This window comes from Trifolium pratense, linkage group LG6, assembly GCF_020283565.1.
Source record: "Trifolium pratense cultivar HEN17-A07 linkage group LG6, ARS_RC_1.1, whole genome shotgun sequence".
Classification (NCBI taxonomy): Eukaryota; Viridiplantae; Streptophyta; class Magnoliopsida; order Fabales; family Fabaceae; genus Trifolium; species Trifolium pratense.
This window is the reverse complement of record NC_060064.1, coordinates 39445130-39462178: the sequence shown is the minus strand read 5'-3', so window position 1 is coordinate 39462178 and position 17049 is coordinate 39445130. Positions and strand designations below refer to the sequence as shown.

Sequence of the window (17049 nt, the reverse complement as noted above, 5' to 3'; positions counted from 1 at the left end):
GAAGCGATAAGCGAGTTCTTTGAAACTTTGGATGTACAAATGAGAATCCCTAGCTATGGACCAAAAAGGATTGTGATGGAGGGGGAAGAGAAAAACAAACTTTCCTGCTAACAATCTTCACACATCTTTCCCTCAAGCCACTCCTACTTTAAGCAAATTGTAATAATTGATCAACTCAAAAGGCACTATACAAAATCACATCAAATATCAAAACCATCCAATTGCAAACTATCATTAGTAGACCCTGAAACCTCATTTTCTGCTCCTTGTGACTTTTTTAGCTTTGCCACAAGAACCCACATGTTGGCAAGTTCATTTTCCAGATATGCTTCTCTTTGTTTTGACTCTTCAATCTTTCTTTGAAGCTCGGCCTCTTTCTGATCTTTATCTAAAAGAGCGGCTTCATATGAAAGTTCCCTGTCTTTACTCAAGGCTAGTTCTCTCTTGACATCTGAGTTTGAACCACCCTGATCATTTCGTCTAAGTCTACCATGACTATCTCTTCTCCCATTTTGGACTGTTCCACTAGTTCTACGTGGAGTAGGTGAATTCTTGGACGCAGCTAGCTCAGCAGCTAATCTCTCATTATCGTTCATGAGTTTGGCGACTTCTTCTGACAGTGCCTTAAGCTCAACAGCAGCAGCTGAAGCCAGCCCTTTAGCATATGAACTCTCTTCTGCTAGTTTCTGATTCCTAACTTCAAGCTGGTCCTTTGACGCTGTTAGTTCTGTCACCTTCTGCTTCAGCTGTTCTATCTCATTTACCTAATTAAAAAGTGCACTATATTAGATGGAATGATAATTTAGCTATATACGAAACACTTTATGCCATTTGAAGATGTTGTTAACTAACGGTACAACATAATGCAAGTAGAAACATCACCAATTGGTCATTTCTCGTCATCACTTTTAGTTTGTAAAACTTGCAACTTAATTACTATTCAAAATTTAAAAGGTTTGCTTCACAAATGAAAAGAACTTGGGAGAAAACATTCCCAAATGGGAGTTAGAGATATAAACAATGTCAGATTGCACCTTATCATACAGTGGTGGGATCAACATAAATTTCACCTCATCATAGAGTGAGTGTTGGAAGGAGAGTGTTATTAGCCTTGCACCGTAATAATGAAGTTATTATAGCAAGTAGTTTGCCATGACTGTTGTATCATAAGTACATTGTAGGCAGCCTTTAAGGGAAATTGCTGGAAAGTTATTGACTAATCGTAGCCACTCCTCTAGAGAGGAAAGAGAGATTAAGTACTTAAAGAGCACCTGATTAGGATAGCACAAGGTGAAAAAGTATACCTGTGCTTGCAAAAGAATCCCTTCATTGGTACTGTTCATGTTTCCTTTATCAAAGTGGAGTTCCCCATCAGAGTCCTTGGTTACAGGGAAACGTTGTGAATGATTGGCTGCAGGGCTGATGTTCCCCAATTCTATTGCATCTGCCAGTTGCTGTTTCAAAGAGGCAACTGTTTCTTGCAGGCTTTTGCATTCACAGATCTGATAATGTCATATTTCACACTTAGCTAAAACATGATAAAAAGAATAGGATTTCTCATAAAAAATAAAGCTAGACAAACCTTCTGATTAAGCTGTTCTTGAATTACACGGTTGTCTGCTGCTTTGACCTGAATTAGCAGAATATTGTGCCTTAGTTAATATCGGGCTCCTCAGAAAATAATCCTTAGTAAGGCCACATGTTCGTGTGCTAGTAATTTTAGCTTTTGAAACAGATAAGATGCCTAAGAACATTACTATATTGCATGATTAGAGGCATAGCTTTCAAAATATCAATTATATCAAGAAATTTGTTGCTTTACTTTCTTTTAGTATTAGGAAAGGTTCATTGCCAGTAAAATATGGAGTATTTATCAAGAAATAACATTAAAAAATGTTTTATTCAAGTCTAATAAAATGGACTTGGCCTTCCATTTGTAAAATAAGACATTGAATTCCATCCGGCATTTATCGTTTAATTTGATCAAGTTCAAAGGGAAAATAACTGTTACCTCAAGTTCAAAGGATTTATCGTTTAATTGTTCCATTAGCTCAGCAACAGCCTGTGGTACAAAACAACCAGAGTATTGAGTTGGATTGCAAACAAGTGAAACAAAGCAACAAGGATGTCAAGTCAGCATACCTGTGATACTCCTGATTGATCTGTCTGCTCTGAAGCTATGAAATAATTAGACATTTGCTTTTCCAGCAAATCTATTTGTTCACTCTTTTCCTTAATTTCATCGTTCAACCTTTTCATCTCCACCTTTATTATTGCAAAAAAAAAAAAAAAAAACTCAGGCAAAACAGCTACAATGATAATTCAAATAAAAGAAAAGTGATAGTAACCAACATGAATCTGACTATTTTGAGGATTTTTTCTTGTTTCCTCCGACAGCCTCTTTAATGCACTGGAATGAAGAGCTACTTCTCCCAATAAAATTTTATGCTGCTCCCTCAGAAGATCAATTTGATCAACCGATTTCATACTTGTCTAGAAATCAAAAAACAAAAGTGACATCTAATAAGGTAAAAATATAGATAAACACATAATATACAGTCCACATATCGGTTACATTTCTCCGTTTTTAGATTAGAAAAGTTATATCTTCACAATTTACAAAGATTTGATACATATTTCTCTAACTGAAGATAATGCGTGGCAACTCTTTTCGGTCTAATGACTATCAGATGATATGTAATAGTAATAGTTGATATTAAAAAAAAAAGAAGCAATTAATAATTTGACACATACAAACACACAACGTTGGACACTGAGAAATTTCTATGGTAAGAAAGGGAACATTTATGCACGGAACTACACTTGAGGACAACACTGGATGCTAAAGAATACATGAGTTACTAGCATAATTGAAGTTGTTTGTTGAAAGAATTCGGGTGACTTATGGGTTGAGGCAATAATCACTTCACCAGTTTTCGTCAAAACATATGTATAGAAAGTACAGTATGTTTTTTGTCCTGATTAATTTAATATTAAAGTGAATAGCATTTTACAAATATTATAACTTCGAATTTTTCTCCAAACCAGCAACAAAAAACATAAAACAGAAGTTCATTAAATACCAAAGGTGTCTCTTGTCCCAATAAACTATCCTCGTGAATATCTTTATCCTCTCTTGCCTCGGATATATGATCAGCAGATGGAGAGCTTTCTGCAGCCAGAGAATGGGAAAGTCTCGACTCCACATGGTTACCATTGTCTGCTTGAGGTGTAGACGGTGTGCTAGTAGATTTTGCTCCACTGGATTTATCACTGGTGCCTGTTAAGGCACTTTCGCGTTTCTGATAAAAATAGTGAACACACGAACTTAAAGAAATAAAAATTCACATTGTGAGTAACTATAATGAAATTATTAGGGTTATGTAAGATGTTCAACAAGGTACCAAACCATGCACACATACCCAGCATGCATCAAAATGTTACTTGAGCTAAAAGATTATTAATAACTTACAAAAAGTATAATCCAGTAACAAATGCATGTCCTAGAGAAAGCTTGAAATTTTATGTAGTTAAATACTGTCAAATAAGTTTTAAAACTCTGAAATGTCAATTTTCCCTATAACATAATCAAAATAATTCCTAATAAAGAACCAAAATTCGTTGCAATTTCTGAAATTTTCATTAGAATTGCCGAATAATACCAATGAATACATAAAAAAAAACATTGCTGAACCAACTTGTTACATTATTTTTAATATAATGATCTAAAAGAAGATTTTAGGTTCTTAATTACCAAAAAAAGTAGGATGGTAAAGAATGGGAGAAGCACACAACAGCTAAGATGATCAGTCACATAAGTCTGATAGGTTTAATAATAATAAAAGATGAAAGGGGAACAATTCAAATCAATCTTCTTAATCAATAAATATGCGAGCTATACAACTTGGAAAAGTAGCATGCATTTCAATCATATTCTCATAAATCGTAATTCCCTATCATTAGAAATAGCAAACAGCAATGGACAACTTACACGTAATTTCAACCAATTTAGTAGTCCATGTTTCTTTGCCTTTTTCTCCTCTTTTGGAGAATCATCAGCTGATGCAGCATTTCCCTCCAGATTAACATACAAGTCAATATTTTCCTCTTCTAAGATTAAATCCCGCCTTTTGTATGGAAGATATGCCAGCTGCAAACAAGAATTTATAACGAAAAACGTATATAAAACTAGAAATGTAGGGGGTGGTGGTAAACAGTAAAATGAAAAATACCTCTTCTTCTCCAAAGGAATGTCTTCTACGAGGACCATGCCTGTTAGGAAATCTCGTTGACTGTGATGCTTTTGTGGAGACCAAAATCAACTTAGTCAATCGTTGAATTCTGCCTAACAAAGCAGCTTTGGCGTCTTCTTCTTGTTCCAATCTGGATTGCAACTTAACTTGACCATCTTCTAACTTTAAACAGTAACAATTGAAAAGCATTCAAATCAGAATTACAATAAACTCAAACCAGTAAATTTACTACACAATTCTAAATAAATCTTGTTTCCAAATCCGTACATTATTAGAGTTTTTTCTAACAAAAAAAAAACACTAATTAACTGTTTGCCTTTGATATATATGCGGGCTCATTTCGGTACTGCCAGTGGTTACAGACCAGTAATGAAGGCTAGAAAGTCAATAACAAAAATTATATACAAAAGTTACATATTTGTGTTACTCTGCAATTTTTATTAGTGCTCAACTTGTAAAATGTTTAAAAATACTAGTACACTGCAGTACTCCCTTCTCTGGAGGGCATAACAAAGTGAACTTCTATTTATGACCAACTTTTTGGACGCATGATATAAGTGTTAAGAGTCCCACATCAGATATGAGATGGCCTAAACATGAGTTTATAAGTAGAGGCAATCCTCACCATACAAGCCGGTTCTATAGGGTTGAGTGAGGCCCAACCCAAATTCTAATAATAAGTATTCACATTTTGAGTTCTAACTTTAATCCAGAATTTTTTAATAAAAAAATGTCCCAAGAAACAAACAACATAGAAGGCTGTGATTTATATATAGCAATACCTACCTTTTGTTTTAGGAGCACAATGTCATCATCCCCAGTGTCTTTCGGCTGAACTGTGACAATGCCTCTCTTTAATTGTTCCAATTCTTCCTTTAAGCATTGAATCTCTTGTTGGTATTTCTTGATAAGTGACTTCTCATCAATTATCTGCAGATTTAGTATATATTCAAAACAATTAGAAAGGGAACATAAAGGATAGAATCATATATAATAAAAGGGATCACAAACAAGAAAAACATCAGTCATCAGCATGCTAAAATATCTACAAGCAGAAATGCTCAAGAAACATAAGGAAACGAATCACAGCAACTGAATCTAGGGTAGTTTTAATTTCTAAGCAACCTCATCAGACATCAATCTTCTTTATAATCTGAAAAGGTAATATTGAGGACTTGGTTTCTCATTCAGCTTCATCAAGGGGCTTAAGTTTGTATCTTGAGGTAAAACCAGTCACCTTCATATTGAACCTCACCCAAAGGATAGAACCAAATTATGATACCATGTCAAAGATATGAGTTTAGATAAAAGGGAGAGAAATAATAAGAATAGAATTTTGAATGTTATTGATAATAATTGGATACTAGCTTGATATTAACTTGATACAAAAGACTAAACACTACAGAAATAAGGACATGCAAGAGCCCTACACTTTAATATATAAGAAAATACGGAAACAAATCATGATCATAACTAAGTAATATTATCCTAGACGTAAACTAAAATACTCCAATATAATAGTATCAAAATATTCTAAGATATTTAATACTGTGCTTACGAAATATATTCTAATATATAGCACATAGAAATCTGTGCTTACGAAATAGTGCATGTAATTAGTGTACAACGACTATGTTAATGTATGCAGCATGTACCTCTTATGTATATATTCTAAGCAGTTGAGTGATGCACACTCAAAACCCTAGTTTTACTATTTACAGAAATTGAGGTACTTGTTGATCAGAAAATTGTATCTTATGTAGCTGTGGGATGATATTATGTAAAAGACGATTTGGAGTTGAATCATATACTTTGTACTTTGTGCCAGTTATACTCTTTTATTTTGCAATAACAAAATTCTGATTTAACCAAAAGTAGTTTTAACTTACCTTGTTTTGTGCTGCTTGTATTTCAATATGCTTTGCTCGGTGAGCAAACTTCAATGTATTATGTGTCTCTTCACTGCTACTTGATGAAGGGGTTACTGTGCAAATGAGCTGCATTTAGATGACAACAAACTATCATACTTGCCTACTTATATAGCAGGTCTACCACAAAGATTTGTATTATTAAATTTGTTTTTCACAAATTAATGTGAAGACAAAAATCTACACATGGAAGCCTTACAGATACACGCCCATGACCACTAAGAGAAGACTGAAGCACTCTAGTCAATTTGGAGTCCCTATATGGTATGTGACTAGCTTTAGCTTCGGTCAATTTTGAAATAACCTGTGCAACAAAGATAATTACACTTAATCTCATATTCTCAGGTATAAGCACACAGGTCCACTGAATACAACAGAATAAATGAGGACTTTTTTTTTTTTTTGGTACATGAATAAATGAGGACTTAATAAAAGTCTAAAACAAATATAAAAACTGATTTGTTTTGAGCCATTTATTAGTGTCCAATATACAACCAATCCACTTGGTAGCCCTAACTGTCAATAAACAATTATTACAAAAGCTTAAGATTTTAGGTAAAGAAACGTGAATAATTTTATTCATCATAATACATCACTAACACACACACCCTCTCATGCAAGAGCCCTTTGGGCTTGAAGGGTGAACGCATAGGCCCACCTATCATGTGCTAAAATTCAACTTTATAGTTCTTACCACAAAAAGTGGAGTGGCAAGGATCAAAATCTAGATCATCGCGTCATAAAGGCACTAATATCACATCAAGGACCAAGCAGTTCGGTAAGGAATACATAATATATCACATCTCTAAATTATACTCAGAAGAAAGGTTTGAGACCTCACAGTTCCAAGAGTTAGAAGACTTTTGTTGATATAAGATCCTTCTCTCCTTCTCATGCCAATTGTTTCAGCTTTTGAACTCTCTGAACCTGCTAGATCAATGAGGTTCTGCATGTACATATACAATATAAACAAAAACACTTGAAATCATTACCCATGTTAAAGCTTGTAAGTAGAGATCATGTGTACAAAGCAAATGAAGTTCGGCCATTAAGTTTAAAATAATTACCAATTGTGACAGTGTTACCGCTTCTCCTTCAATATATTCACCACATGGGCTGCTTTCTATGGTCTGTTATAAAATAAAAACAAATTAAAAAGAATAAAAGGAATGTTTTCGGCCCTATAAATATATCGCTTTTTGTTTTTAGTCTTTACAAATATACACTTTTCACCCTTCTTGTTTTGTTTTTGAGTCTCCGTAACATTTGTTTATATTGGAATTGGTCCTCATAATACATGGACGACCATATTCATTTTAGTCCCTCAAATATAGACTGTATAAGGACTAAAATCAATATGGCCGACATATTACAGAGACTAAAACAAACCAAGTACCAAAAGCACAACAGTGGTATATTTGTAGGGATGAAAAAGATATTTAAACCATTATTTACTTTGGGAGCTTTATTCTATTTTTGGATTATATTTTTCAGTCTTAGAATAGGGTTAATTACTTGATCATTAAGCCGGTTTGTTAGCTATTAAGATTGGCTCTATTGGATAGTTAGCCTATATATAGACCTTGAGGATAAACTTTCATATGATTTTTTTTATGATTGTATAATATATAGCATGTATGATATATTTAGTACAGAATACAATAACAATGTGTTGAAACAATATGAGTAGTCCATTAAGATAGTATAGACCCACCAGGGTAAATATTGTATGGCTCCTGCTGCTGAGTAAGTTGAGGTTTGTGGACCCAACATGTCTGTGCTCTGTTGTCAAATTAAAATTTTATCAAGAACAAACACATCAAAGAAAGAACAGAAAGTCTTGGAGGCATCCAGCAGAATTGTAAAACCCAGAAAAACAGTCTTTTTAATAACAGCCAAAAAATATTATATATGGAGCTACTGTTTGACAATGTCATATTAAAAGTAGTCAAACAATATACCTGTTATTTTAGTGCATAAAGATAACCTAATATTGTGTCACTTTTCATAGTAACTCCCAATTTTATAATACATAAACATCATTACTTAATTACAAAAGACGCAAGACGGAATAAAAATATCCAACACTTTGATAGTACACCAGACCAGAAAATTAAATTGATCAATTAGAAAAAAACTAGCTGGAACATTTACCTTCTCCAGCTGCAATAAGAGAGAGTGCATGAGCAGGGGAGAGTACAACCTCTTCCTTTATTCCCTCAACAAAGGTGCCCTGCATGTCAATCAATATACAAATGATACAGACTTTCCTTCAAAATAATAACCTTTTTGACATAAGAAAATTCAAAACTTATCTTTCTAGATACTCTAATGGTTAAAAAAAATACCTTAATCCTGTGAGATAAACAAAAATACTCACCAATATCAAGATATTACAAGATATTGGCATATCTCTAAATCATCTAGAACCCAATTTTTCTTTTGTGCATCAAATGTTACTTGGCTTAATTGACTAAAAATAACATTTTAGCACTTGGCAACTAAAGTAATCCAGAGCAGACAATCTTGACTATTAATTAAGTAATATAAAACTAAGATACAATAAAAGAGATGAGAAAAGGTATGATCAGTACCTGAGCATCCTCTCTGATTCTTAAGTTCTGTCCTGCTGGATTTAATAAGTCATTAACCACCTAAAAGGTAGTTTTGAGAATAACAGTGTGAAGAACAAAGCAGCATTAATAAAATTTCTTTTCATGTTTGTAGAAGACATCAACATAGCGACACAGGAAAAAAGCTACAAATCAGGAAGAAGCATACCTCATTGTAGATTTCCAAGTACGAAACTCGAAGGAGAAACTCTCGGTTTGGAGTCTGGTGTGAAGAAACATCAGATTGCATAATTCCTAAAATAAAAGTGCAAGAAACAGACCAGTATTTTCCATACCTCTTGGATAATGCTAAAAGCATCCTTCACAGCAAGAGGTATGATTCCAGGAGATCTTTGATCACCCTGCAATTATGAATTTATGAGCAAGAATACCTCTTAACATTATCAGCAAGTAATCCAAATTCATAGGTTAACTCAATATTATCATAACTTGTCGCAATAACTGATAGTATCAATTAATTTTTATGTGGTAACATTGCATAACACGATGGTCTCCAGTCATATGAAAAACTGATCAAAAGAAGTAAGCATGGACTTAAAATCTTAAACTTGTTCAGCATAGCTGTTAAGTTGTTACTCTATATTCAAGACTATCATTATAGGTCAATAGCTGTTAAGTTGTGGATTTGAACAAATTATTTTGAGCTTTATGCAGACCGTGCAGATTTTGATCGAATACAATATAACAATTAACTAGCTAAAATCCCTAGCTTCCTCAGTTCAATGCTACTGTGCACTTGTTAATAATCTAAACAAAATACCAATACTCCTTGTGTACCTCTCAGAGGAGATGGGAAGTGATAAATATTCTAAATAACAACCTTAAATTACCAAATTCAAGACAAGTAACAAATTAGACAGATCAACAAGATGCAGACGGAAAATAAGTGGGCTCACATGCATTGTATGAGTCTTCCCACTGCTTGTTACTCCATATGCAAATACTGTACCTGTATGAAAACCAGAGAGAAGCTCATTTGTTAATTACCCAATATGTCAGGCAAATGAAAAATAATCTAGAAGTCCATCAGCCAAATATTTCTCCGCGCACAATGACTTTTAATTGGAATGGCCAACTTCAAGGAGAAAAGAGTTAAACTAACAGATTTCTACATCAAAGAAATTGCATGACTGACTATATTCTATTTGAGAGGTGAAGTATAGCACGAGACTACTAAAATATTCCATGGTCTGAATCATAAGTTTTTTTTAGCGGAAAATGTTAGTATTGTTATTAATATTATGCTGGAAGTTGAAATCAAATTCTTGACCTCCTAATCACTCCACTCCTTAGCCCCTCCACCACAACTATCAAGTTACCTAGGTTTCTTTTCTCGTGAAATCTACAAAGGTCTGAACCTACTGTATTCTTTAGACTAAGACAATTATGTGAACTAATTGCTAAGATGTCAAATCTCAAACCAATTAGGTTATATCATGATCTGACTACCTATCAATACAAGGTTTGCAACCTTATTTTGCGGACAATTATAAGAAGACGAGGACTGATCAACAAAGTCAAAAGCATATAACTTTTACACAAAAGGATCCAAACTGTATCAAAATGGCAGTCCTTCAGAAATTTTATAAATTGTCTTCAATATCCTGGCTGCAAAACTATGCATATTTTTACTACACACGTAGTGCACTTAAATCTTTTAATGGATCTACCAGTGTCAAAACAACAGCTATAATTTTGAATGTACATAGTATCCATTTAAGAGCTAATAAGCAACATCAAACCATGCAGAATTATATTATCAAGGGTAAATGATCATTTACCCCCCTGCAAAATAAGCAAATTTTCGTTTACCCCCCTGTGCATATTTTTTTTCTGTTTACACCCCTGCAAAAAATAAAGTCTCTCATTTTGCCCCCTGGTTGTATAGCAGGACATGTGACTGTGCAAATCTGCTGACGTGGCTTGTACACATGGAAAAAATCATTTATATTTTTTTAAAAAATTCCACGTCAGATTTTTTTTTATAAAAAATAATTTTTTTTCCTACAAAATAAAAAAACCAATTTTCTTATTTTCTTTTCCCAAAATTAAAAAAAAATTCCTACAAATAAATTTTTTTCCTACAAAATTTTAAAAATTATATTTGTTTTCCTACAAACGAATTTAAAAAAAAAAAATTCCTCCCAAAATAAAAAAAATGAATTTTCTTATTTTACTCCCAAAATAAAAATTTACTCCGAAATAAAGTTTATTTCCAAATTAAATATTTTAAAGATTTATTTTCAAATCTCTTTGAATTAACAAAAAAAACATAATCTTTAATTTTTAAAAACAAAACTTTATTTTTTTTTGTTAATCTCTTTGAATTAAAAAAAAAATAGAAGAAGAAGTTTTATTTGTGTTTTCCTCTTCTACCAAAATTATATGTGATATATTAAATTATGCAGCAAAAAAAATAAAGCAAAATTATGCTTCAATTCTTATGTGATATTAAATTGTGCAGCAACCTTAGCTTGCACTATATCTGCAGCACTAAATTATGCAGACAAAAATAAAGATTCTATTTTTTTTAATTAAAAGATATTTGAAAATAAATCGTTAAATTATTTATTTTGGGGACAAAATAAGAAAATTTAATTTTTTATTTTAGGCAAAAAAAGTTATTTTTGTACGAAATCTTATTTTTTTTATTTTGTAGGAAAAAAATTATTTGTAGGAAATTTTATTTTTAATTTTGGGAAAAAAAAATTCGTTTTTTTTTGTAGGAATTTTTTTAAAAAAATATATATTATGTGACATGGAATTTAAAAAATAAATATAAATGATTTTTTCCACGTGTACAAGCCACGTCAGCAAATTTGCACAGTCACATGTCCTGCTGTACACCAGGGGGCAAAATGAGGGAATCTATTTTTTGCAGGGGGGTAAACAGAAAAAAAATCTGCATAGGGGGGGTAAACGAAAATTTGCTTATTTTGCAGGGGGGTAAATGATTATTTACCCTATTATCAATACCTAAGAATTGGATTTAGTATATTTCAGATCAGAAATCCAAAATGTAATGTATTGAAGAAAATAAAACGCTGATTTAATCAAAGCAATAGTAAAAAAAAGATTTGTCCGTGCTGAATCGATCTCAAAAACTTAGTTCAATCTGCTAATTACCGTTGATGCCCTCCATAGCACCACTAACAACATGCTGAGCGGCAACATCATAGACATGACGAGTTGTGGTCGTGGGACCAAAGACACGATCTGGAAAAAGAAGAAAAATTAATAATCTAATGTACAACATTAAAAATGATAAATAATTAGGAATAACAAATAAAGTTTCTGATTTATGTGTGTGTATTCTGATTTTCGCTCTCTATATAATCTCTCTCTCTACACACACACACACATATATATAAGCATAATAGTATTTGCTTCACTATTTCCTACAGTTAGTAAAGACAATCTACTACTGATCCATGAAATTGACTGCACTTAAAAGGATGCGACTTGATTGTGTGTTTTTTGCTTGAAAATTAACATAACAAAAAGTGGGTTGACCTTTTGTCAAAAAAAAAAGTGGGTTGACCTGAATCCACAAAGAAAGGCATTTTCTTGGTTTGGTAACCTTCTATGTTAATATCCTCAAGTGACTTGCTTCATTAGGGGGTCAGATTTGCTGATCCAGGCTTGCATCTTTGCCCACCATCCATCTCTAACAGAATTCCACACAGGGATCACTCACATGACTGAGAAGATTCCAAAATTATTGTAGGAACTCCAAGAAAACTATATGGAAAACTAGGGAGAAATAACCAAAGGATTGGAGCTGTATTATTGAACTCTGAGTCTCTAATAACAGAAAATGGAGAACAGAGTTCCCCCCCAAGGATATATCCTTCACAAAGGATCCACATTTTCACTGACACTATTAATTGTATAAAATGACCCCTCGCCAATATGAATTCCCCTATTTACCTAACTAGTCTCTTAACTAATGGGATAACTAACTAAAATCTTTCCTCAGCCTAGATGATGCATCGTAACACAATTTTTGATCAGGTATGGGAGATAAAAGAAGGATCATTTTGTCAAAAAAAAAAAAGGAAGGATCATTTGGTCAGCTGGAAAATCTGATAGTAAAAGTATTACAATATTTCCATTGAGATTTCCTCCTTATGGCATTACGATTTACCTCAAAAGAGGTTTCCAAATTGCCAATCCAGAAATCACGACGTCTCATCAAGGAATAAGGAGGAACAATTCTCATTTTGTTTGGACCACTAAGTCTAACTCACTTCAAAATAGGTGATAGGGGCGTGCATTAAATTGTGTGGACTATGTATGGGTAAGGATATTCTTTCATTTGGGCATCTGTGCTAAACAAGATAATTAGTACTAATGTTACTTGTGAATCAGCCTCCCTATTGTTTACACTCAAATAGTTGTGCATTAGTTTCTACCTTGTCCAGAAGCATGTTACATTTTAGGGTGCCATGCTTTAAGACTATTTGGTGATCCTTGGCCGTGTCCTCAAAACTTTGAGCATTTTCTGATTATTGATTTCAAATGTTTCACTTCAGCAGAAGCAATGATGTAAAAGTTATTTGGCAGAGAAAATGCTGTACGTTGCAGCCTTTTGTCAGAATACGGAAAGCTCGGAATTTTACAAGAAGTATCTATTCTAAGTGGTGCATTGACTTTTCACTTTGCTTCTCTTGGGTGTGTTCAGCACATGGATCCCTACGCAGATTTGATTTGTTTCTGTTTGATGAGTCGATTTCTTATTAGTTTTGTTTTAGATAGATTCATTCTAACAAAATCTTAAAATTTGGATTGGATCTAACTCATCCCTAAAAAATCGATTTGAAAGGTCAGAGTTCCTCCCACTTATAACCACTATCCAGGTTATACAGCTATGCAATAAGGGATTCTCAACACACTCTCATGACAGGACTACCAACACACATACCATCTTAAAATTTGTGTTTAGCCTAATGCCACAACATAAAACTGACTTGCAAGGTGAAAGTTGTCCACCAATTATAATTAATATTCAGATCATATCACCATGCATTATGAGACACTCAACACAAAATTTCTTTCATAACCCCCCTCCTCAAAGAAATATTATGTTTCCAAGTTCTAACTTCATCAATTAAATCAATGTGAAAGTGATAATTTCTTAACTCTATTTTATAGGGCATCTATCATGACAATGACATTTTACTCTCAAAAGTAAACATGAAACTCTTCATCACTTCAAAGTGAACTAACATTGTATAAGTATTCTATTCTATTATGTACATTCATTCAACCTCAAAACAAAACCACTCAATACTTCACCCTAAATACCAAATGAATAAATTTAAACAACAAAAATCCTATCCAAAATATCAGTTTTGCATATTTTACCGTAAGCAAATGCGATGGACGGATTATACTCATTTCGCACTACAGTATCTCCATCTGCATACCAAGCAATCTCCTCGCCATGACGAATTTCCCTTGGACTGTCACACACATAAACCACACCTCAATCAAATTAACATAAACAGCCAATAACACAACACAATCACAATTCACAACAACTATACATAACTCTAAAAACAAAAACACTCACTTCAAAGGCCGAAACCGAACAGTCACAGTAACATTTTCTTTAACTTTTTTCTCTTCCAAAGGCACAACTTCCGGATGAAAAAGCTGCGGCTTACTTCTCACTGACGAAGACGCCGGCGAACTCTGAGCATCATTGGAGGTTTCATGAAACTGTTTAGAAGAAGATGTTGTTGAAGACGAAGGCGAATTCACACCTTTCGTCACACCAATCGATCCAAATCGTTTTGATTTCAGTCCTTGTTTCGTTGCCATTACCACTTCTCGTCAAACCTAAAACAAAACGATTAAGTCTAATTTCATTCAATTCAACGATAATCAAATGCGTAATCATGAAATTGAAACGATAATTGAATTGATTCTTCGGTGAAAAGTTGAATGCGTGAAGAATATGAAGATAAGATAAGAATGAAAAATTGACCTGAAGAGAAAGAATCAGAGACGCATTGTTGAGAAAAAGGAGAAGATCGCGTTGAAAGAGAAGAATGAAACAGATCCAGAAAGGGAAAGTGTGAAGAAGTTGAAGTTAGTTAGAGTTCAGTGAGTAAGAGAAGAAGAAAGAAAAAGAATATAGAAAGAATCTTTTTCTTAGAGAGAGAGAGAGAGAGGTGTTATTTTTGCCTTGGCTTGGAAGCGATGAACGATGGTGATGGAATGCCTTAATTGAATTGAAGAAACAGTGTTTAAGAATACTACTAAACTTTATTAGTGTTGTGATTATGAATGATAATTATGTTCGTGAAATTGACGCGATGGTACGAAACTGTGAAGAAGACAGAGAAACCACGAGGTGTTGTTGACTTGTGGACTATGGTGGGACTAGCGTAAATTTAAGACAAATCTTTTTACTAATTGACTAGGGAGTAATTATTATGAGTTAATTAAGTATGGTTTAATTTAATAATGAGTTTTAGTGGTTTTTAATTCGGTTTTAGCGCGAATTTAGAGAGAGGTAGGGTTGGTTGGTTGGTTGGTTAGTTTCTTCATTCACGAGAGTCGCGTGTGATGATAATAATGATAATGATAATAAGAGAAGAAGAAGAAGATGATGGTTGGAGTTTTTATCGTTTTTGATGAAATCTGGAATTGTGAAACACTACCACCACTAGAAATAAGAGTATGATGATGATATTGATATTCCTTCCATTATTTATCACATTTATGATTTTATTTTTGTTTTTCTCATAGATTCCGTTCATTAGACCACTCGTGCATATATGCAAGTACAATATTTTTTTTATACTCCATTAATATAAGAAGAAGTAAAATACATATATTTAGTCTATAATATAATATAGTATAAATACATTAATTTTTTTATGTATTTAAAAAGTTAATCTCTTGTTATGTTAATGACCGAGTGGAGTATATGGTAACGAGGATTGAATCTAGACCTCATATAAACTATTTAAATTTCTCATCTCTGGACCAAATCTAGTGACTTATATGCGAGTATATTTGGTTTCACTTTTATTTATTTATTTATTTTACCACTAATATTCAATCTAATATGACAACAAGTGCTTACAACTTCCACCCGATCGAAGTTGTGGAGATCGAACTGCAGTCCTCCCTTCCTATAAAGTTCATCATCAATCATCTTTTGACCAACTAACGTTTGATTTCACTTTTAGATTTGTAAAAAGTAAGGAATTGATACTGACATACGATTGTTCTTAAATATAAGACCCTCTTAAAAAAATTCTTTGTCTTTTTTATTGAATCTCTTTCAAATTTTCAAGAGCATTAATTATTTTTTTATTAACGCACCCTTGTTGTAATGTTTATTTTTCTACGATATATAATAAACTCATTATTTTTTTTGAAGGATAAAATTGTAAATGTAATACTAATTATATTTATCGACAATTCACAATCAACTTTCTTAGTCTCCGTAATTTTTCAAAGCAATCTTATATTTAAGGACATATGTTGTAGAATTATACAGTCTTGTGAGCTTAACTCAGTTGGTATAACCATTGTATTATAAGTAAGAGTTGAAATTCGAACCCTGAGCACTATTTATTCACCTTAAGGGTACAATTTCTAGCCAAATATTTTTTTATTATATTAGATAACTTGTTCTAAGATTGTCCAGTCCAAAAATAATTTTTAAATCCAAATACGGTGCAACTTCGGTCCTTTATTTTTATTTTTAGCATATCAAACATACACTCAATATGTATAAACTATAGAATTGATCTTGTTTCTTTAAAGCAAAAATTAATTCTATCTCTAAAATTGATTTTATAATTGATATTTTACCCTCAAAATTTATTGCTTAACTCATTTTAATGATCTAAAAATAAATCACTTAAACTAAAATATTTGACTCAAGTGGTTAATGAGTTGCCTCGATGACAGATCATTCGAAAGAATTCGAATTTGATTTATAGTGGAAATAATTTTTTGTCAGACGTTTCTAACCTCACGGACTAACTCTAGATTAATAATAAGAAAAACAAAAATCACTTGACTTCAACTCAATTTTAATCAAAATTAATTTTACAATTTTTACATTTTTTTTTTTCACCGCAAAATATAACATACACTAAGCTTAAATAGCTTGGGGTCAGCATTCACTTAGAGTTTGGAATGAGATTCCTACAACTATTAGAGAATGTCATGCAGTAAACATAAATGATCCACTATATATTAAAAAAA

General features: G+C 32.7%; 1 protein-coding gene across 1 annotated transcript; it reads right to left on the bottom strand.

Moving 5' to 3' along the window:
* LOC123889745 (kinesin-like protein KIN-7K, chloroplastic) lies at positions 1-15210 on the bottom strand. The gene is made up of 24 exons (XM_045939231.1): positions 14807-15210; positions 14390-14658; positions 14182-14279; positions 11941-12030; positions 9711-9763; positions 9090-9155; positions 8963-9016; positions 8776-8835; positions 8336-8414; positions 7896-7963; positions 7249-7311; positions 7023-7127; positions 6381-6485; positions 6143-6250; positions 5040-5183; positions 4233-4415; positions 3992-4150; positions 3084-3302; positions 2353-2493; positions 2143-2265; positions 2012-2062; positions 1583-1630; positions 1305-1502; positions 1-764 (listed from the first exon to the last, which is right to left on the bottom strand). Exons 2-24 carry the CDS (start codon positions 14638-14640, stop codon positions 201-203), a joined length of 3030 nt encoding a protein of 1009 aa, XP_045795187.1. The 5' UTR covers positions 14641-14658; positions 14807-15210; the 3' UTR covers positions 1-200.
* Between the last annotated feature and the right edge of the window lie 1839 nt (positions 15211-17049).

What these genes read in the sequence shown, in the direction of transcription:
- LOC123889745 (XM_045939231.1), bottom strand. Translation starts at nt 14,640, where the DNA reads ATGGCAACGAAACAAGGACTGAAATCAAAACGATTTGGATCGATTGGT. An exon ending in TGCTATGGAGGGCATCAACG is followed by an intron (nt 9,764 to 11,940) that starts GTAATTAGCAGA and finishes GTTTTCATACAG; the next exon opens with GTACAGTATTTGCATATGGA. An exon ending in GGATTCTTTTGCAAGCACAG is followed by an intron (nt 765 to 1,304) that starts GTATACTTTTTC and finishes CTTTTTAATTAG; the next exon opens with GTAAATGAGATAGAACAGCT.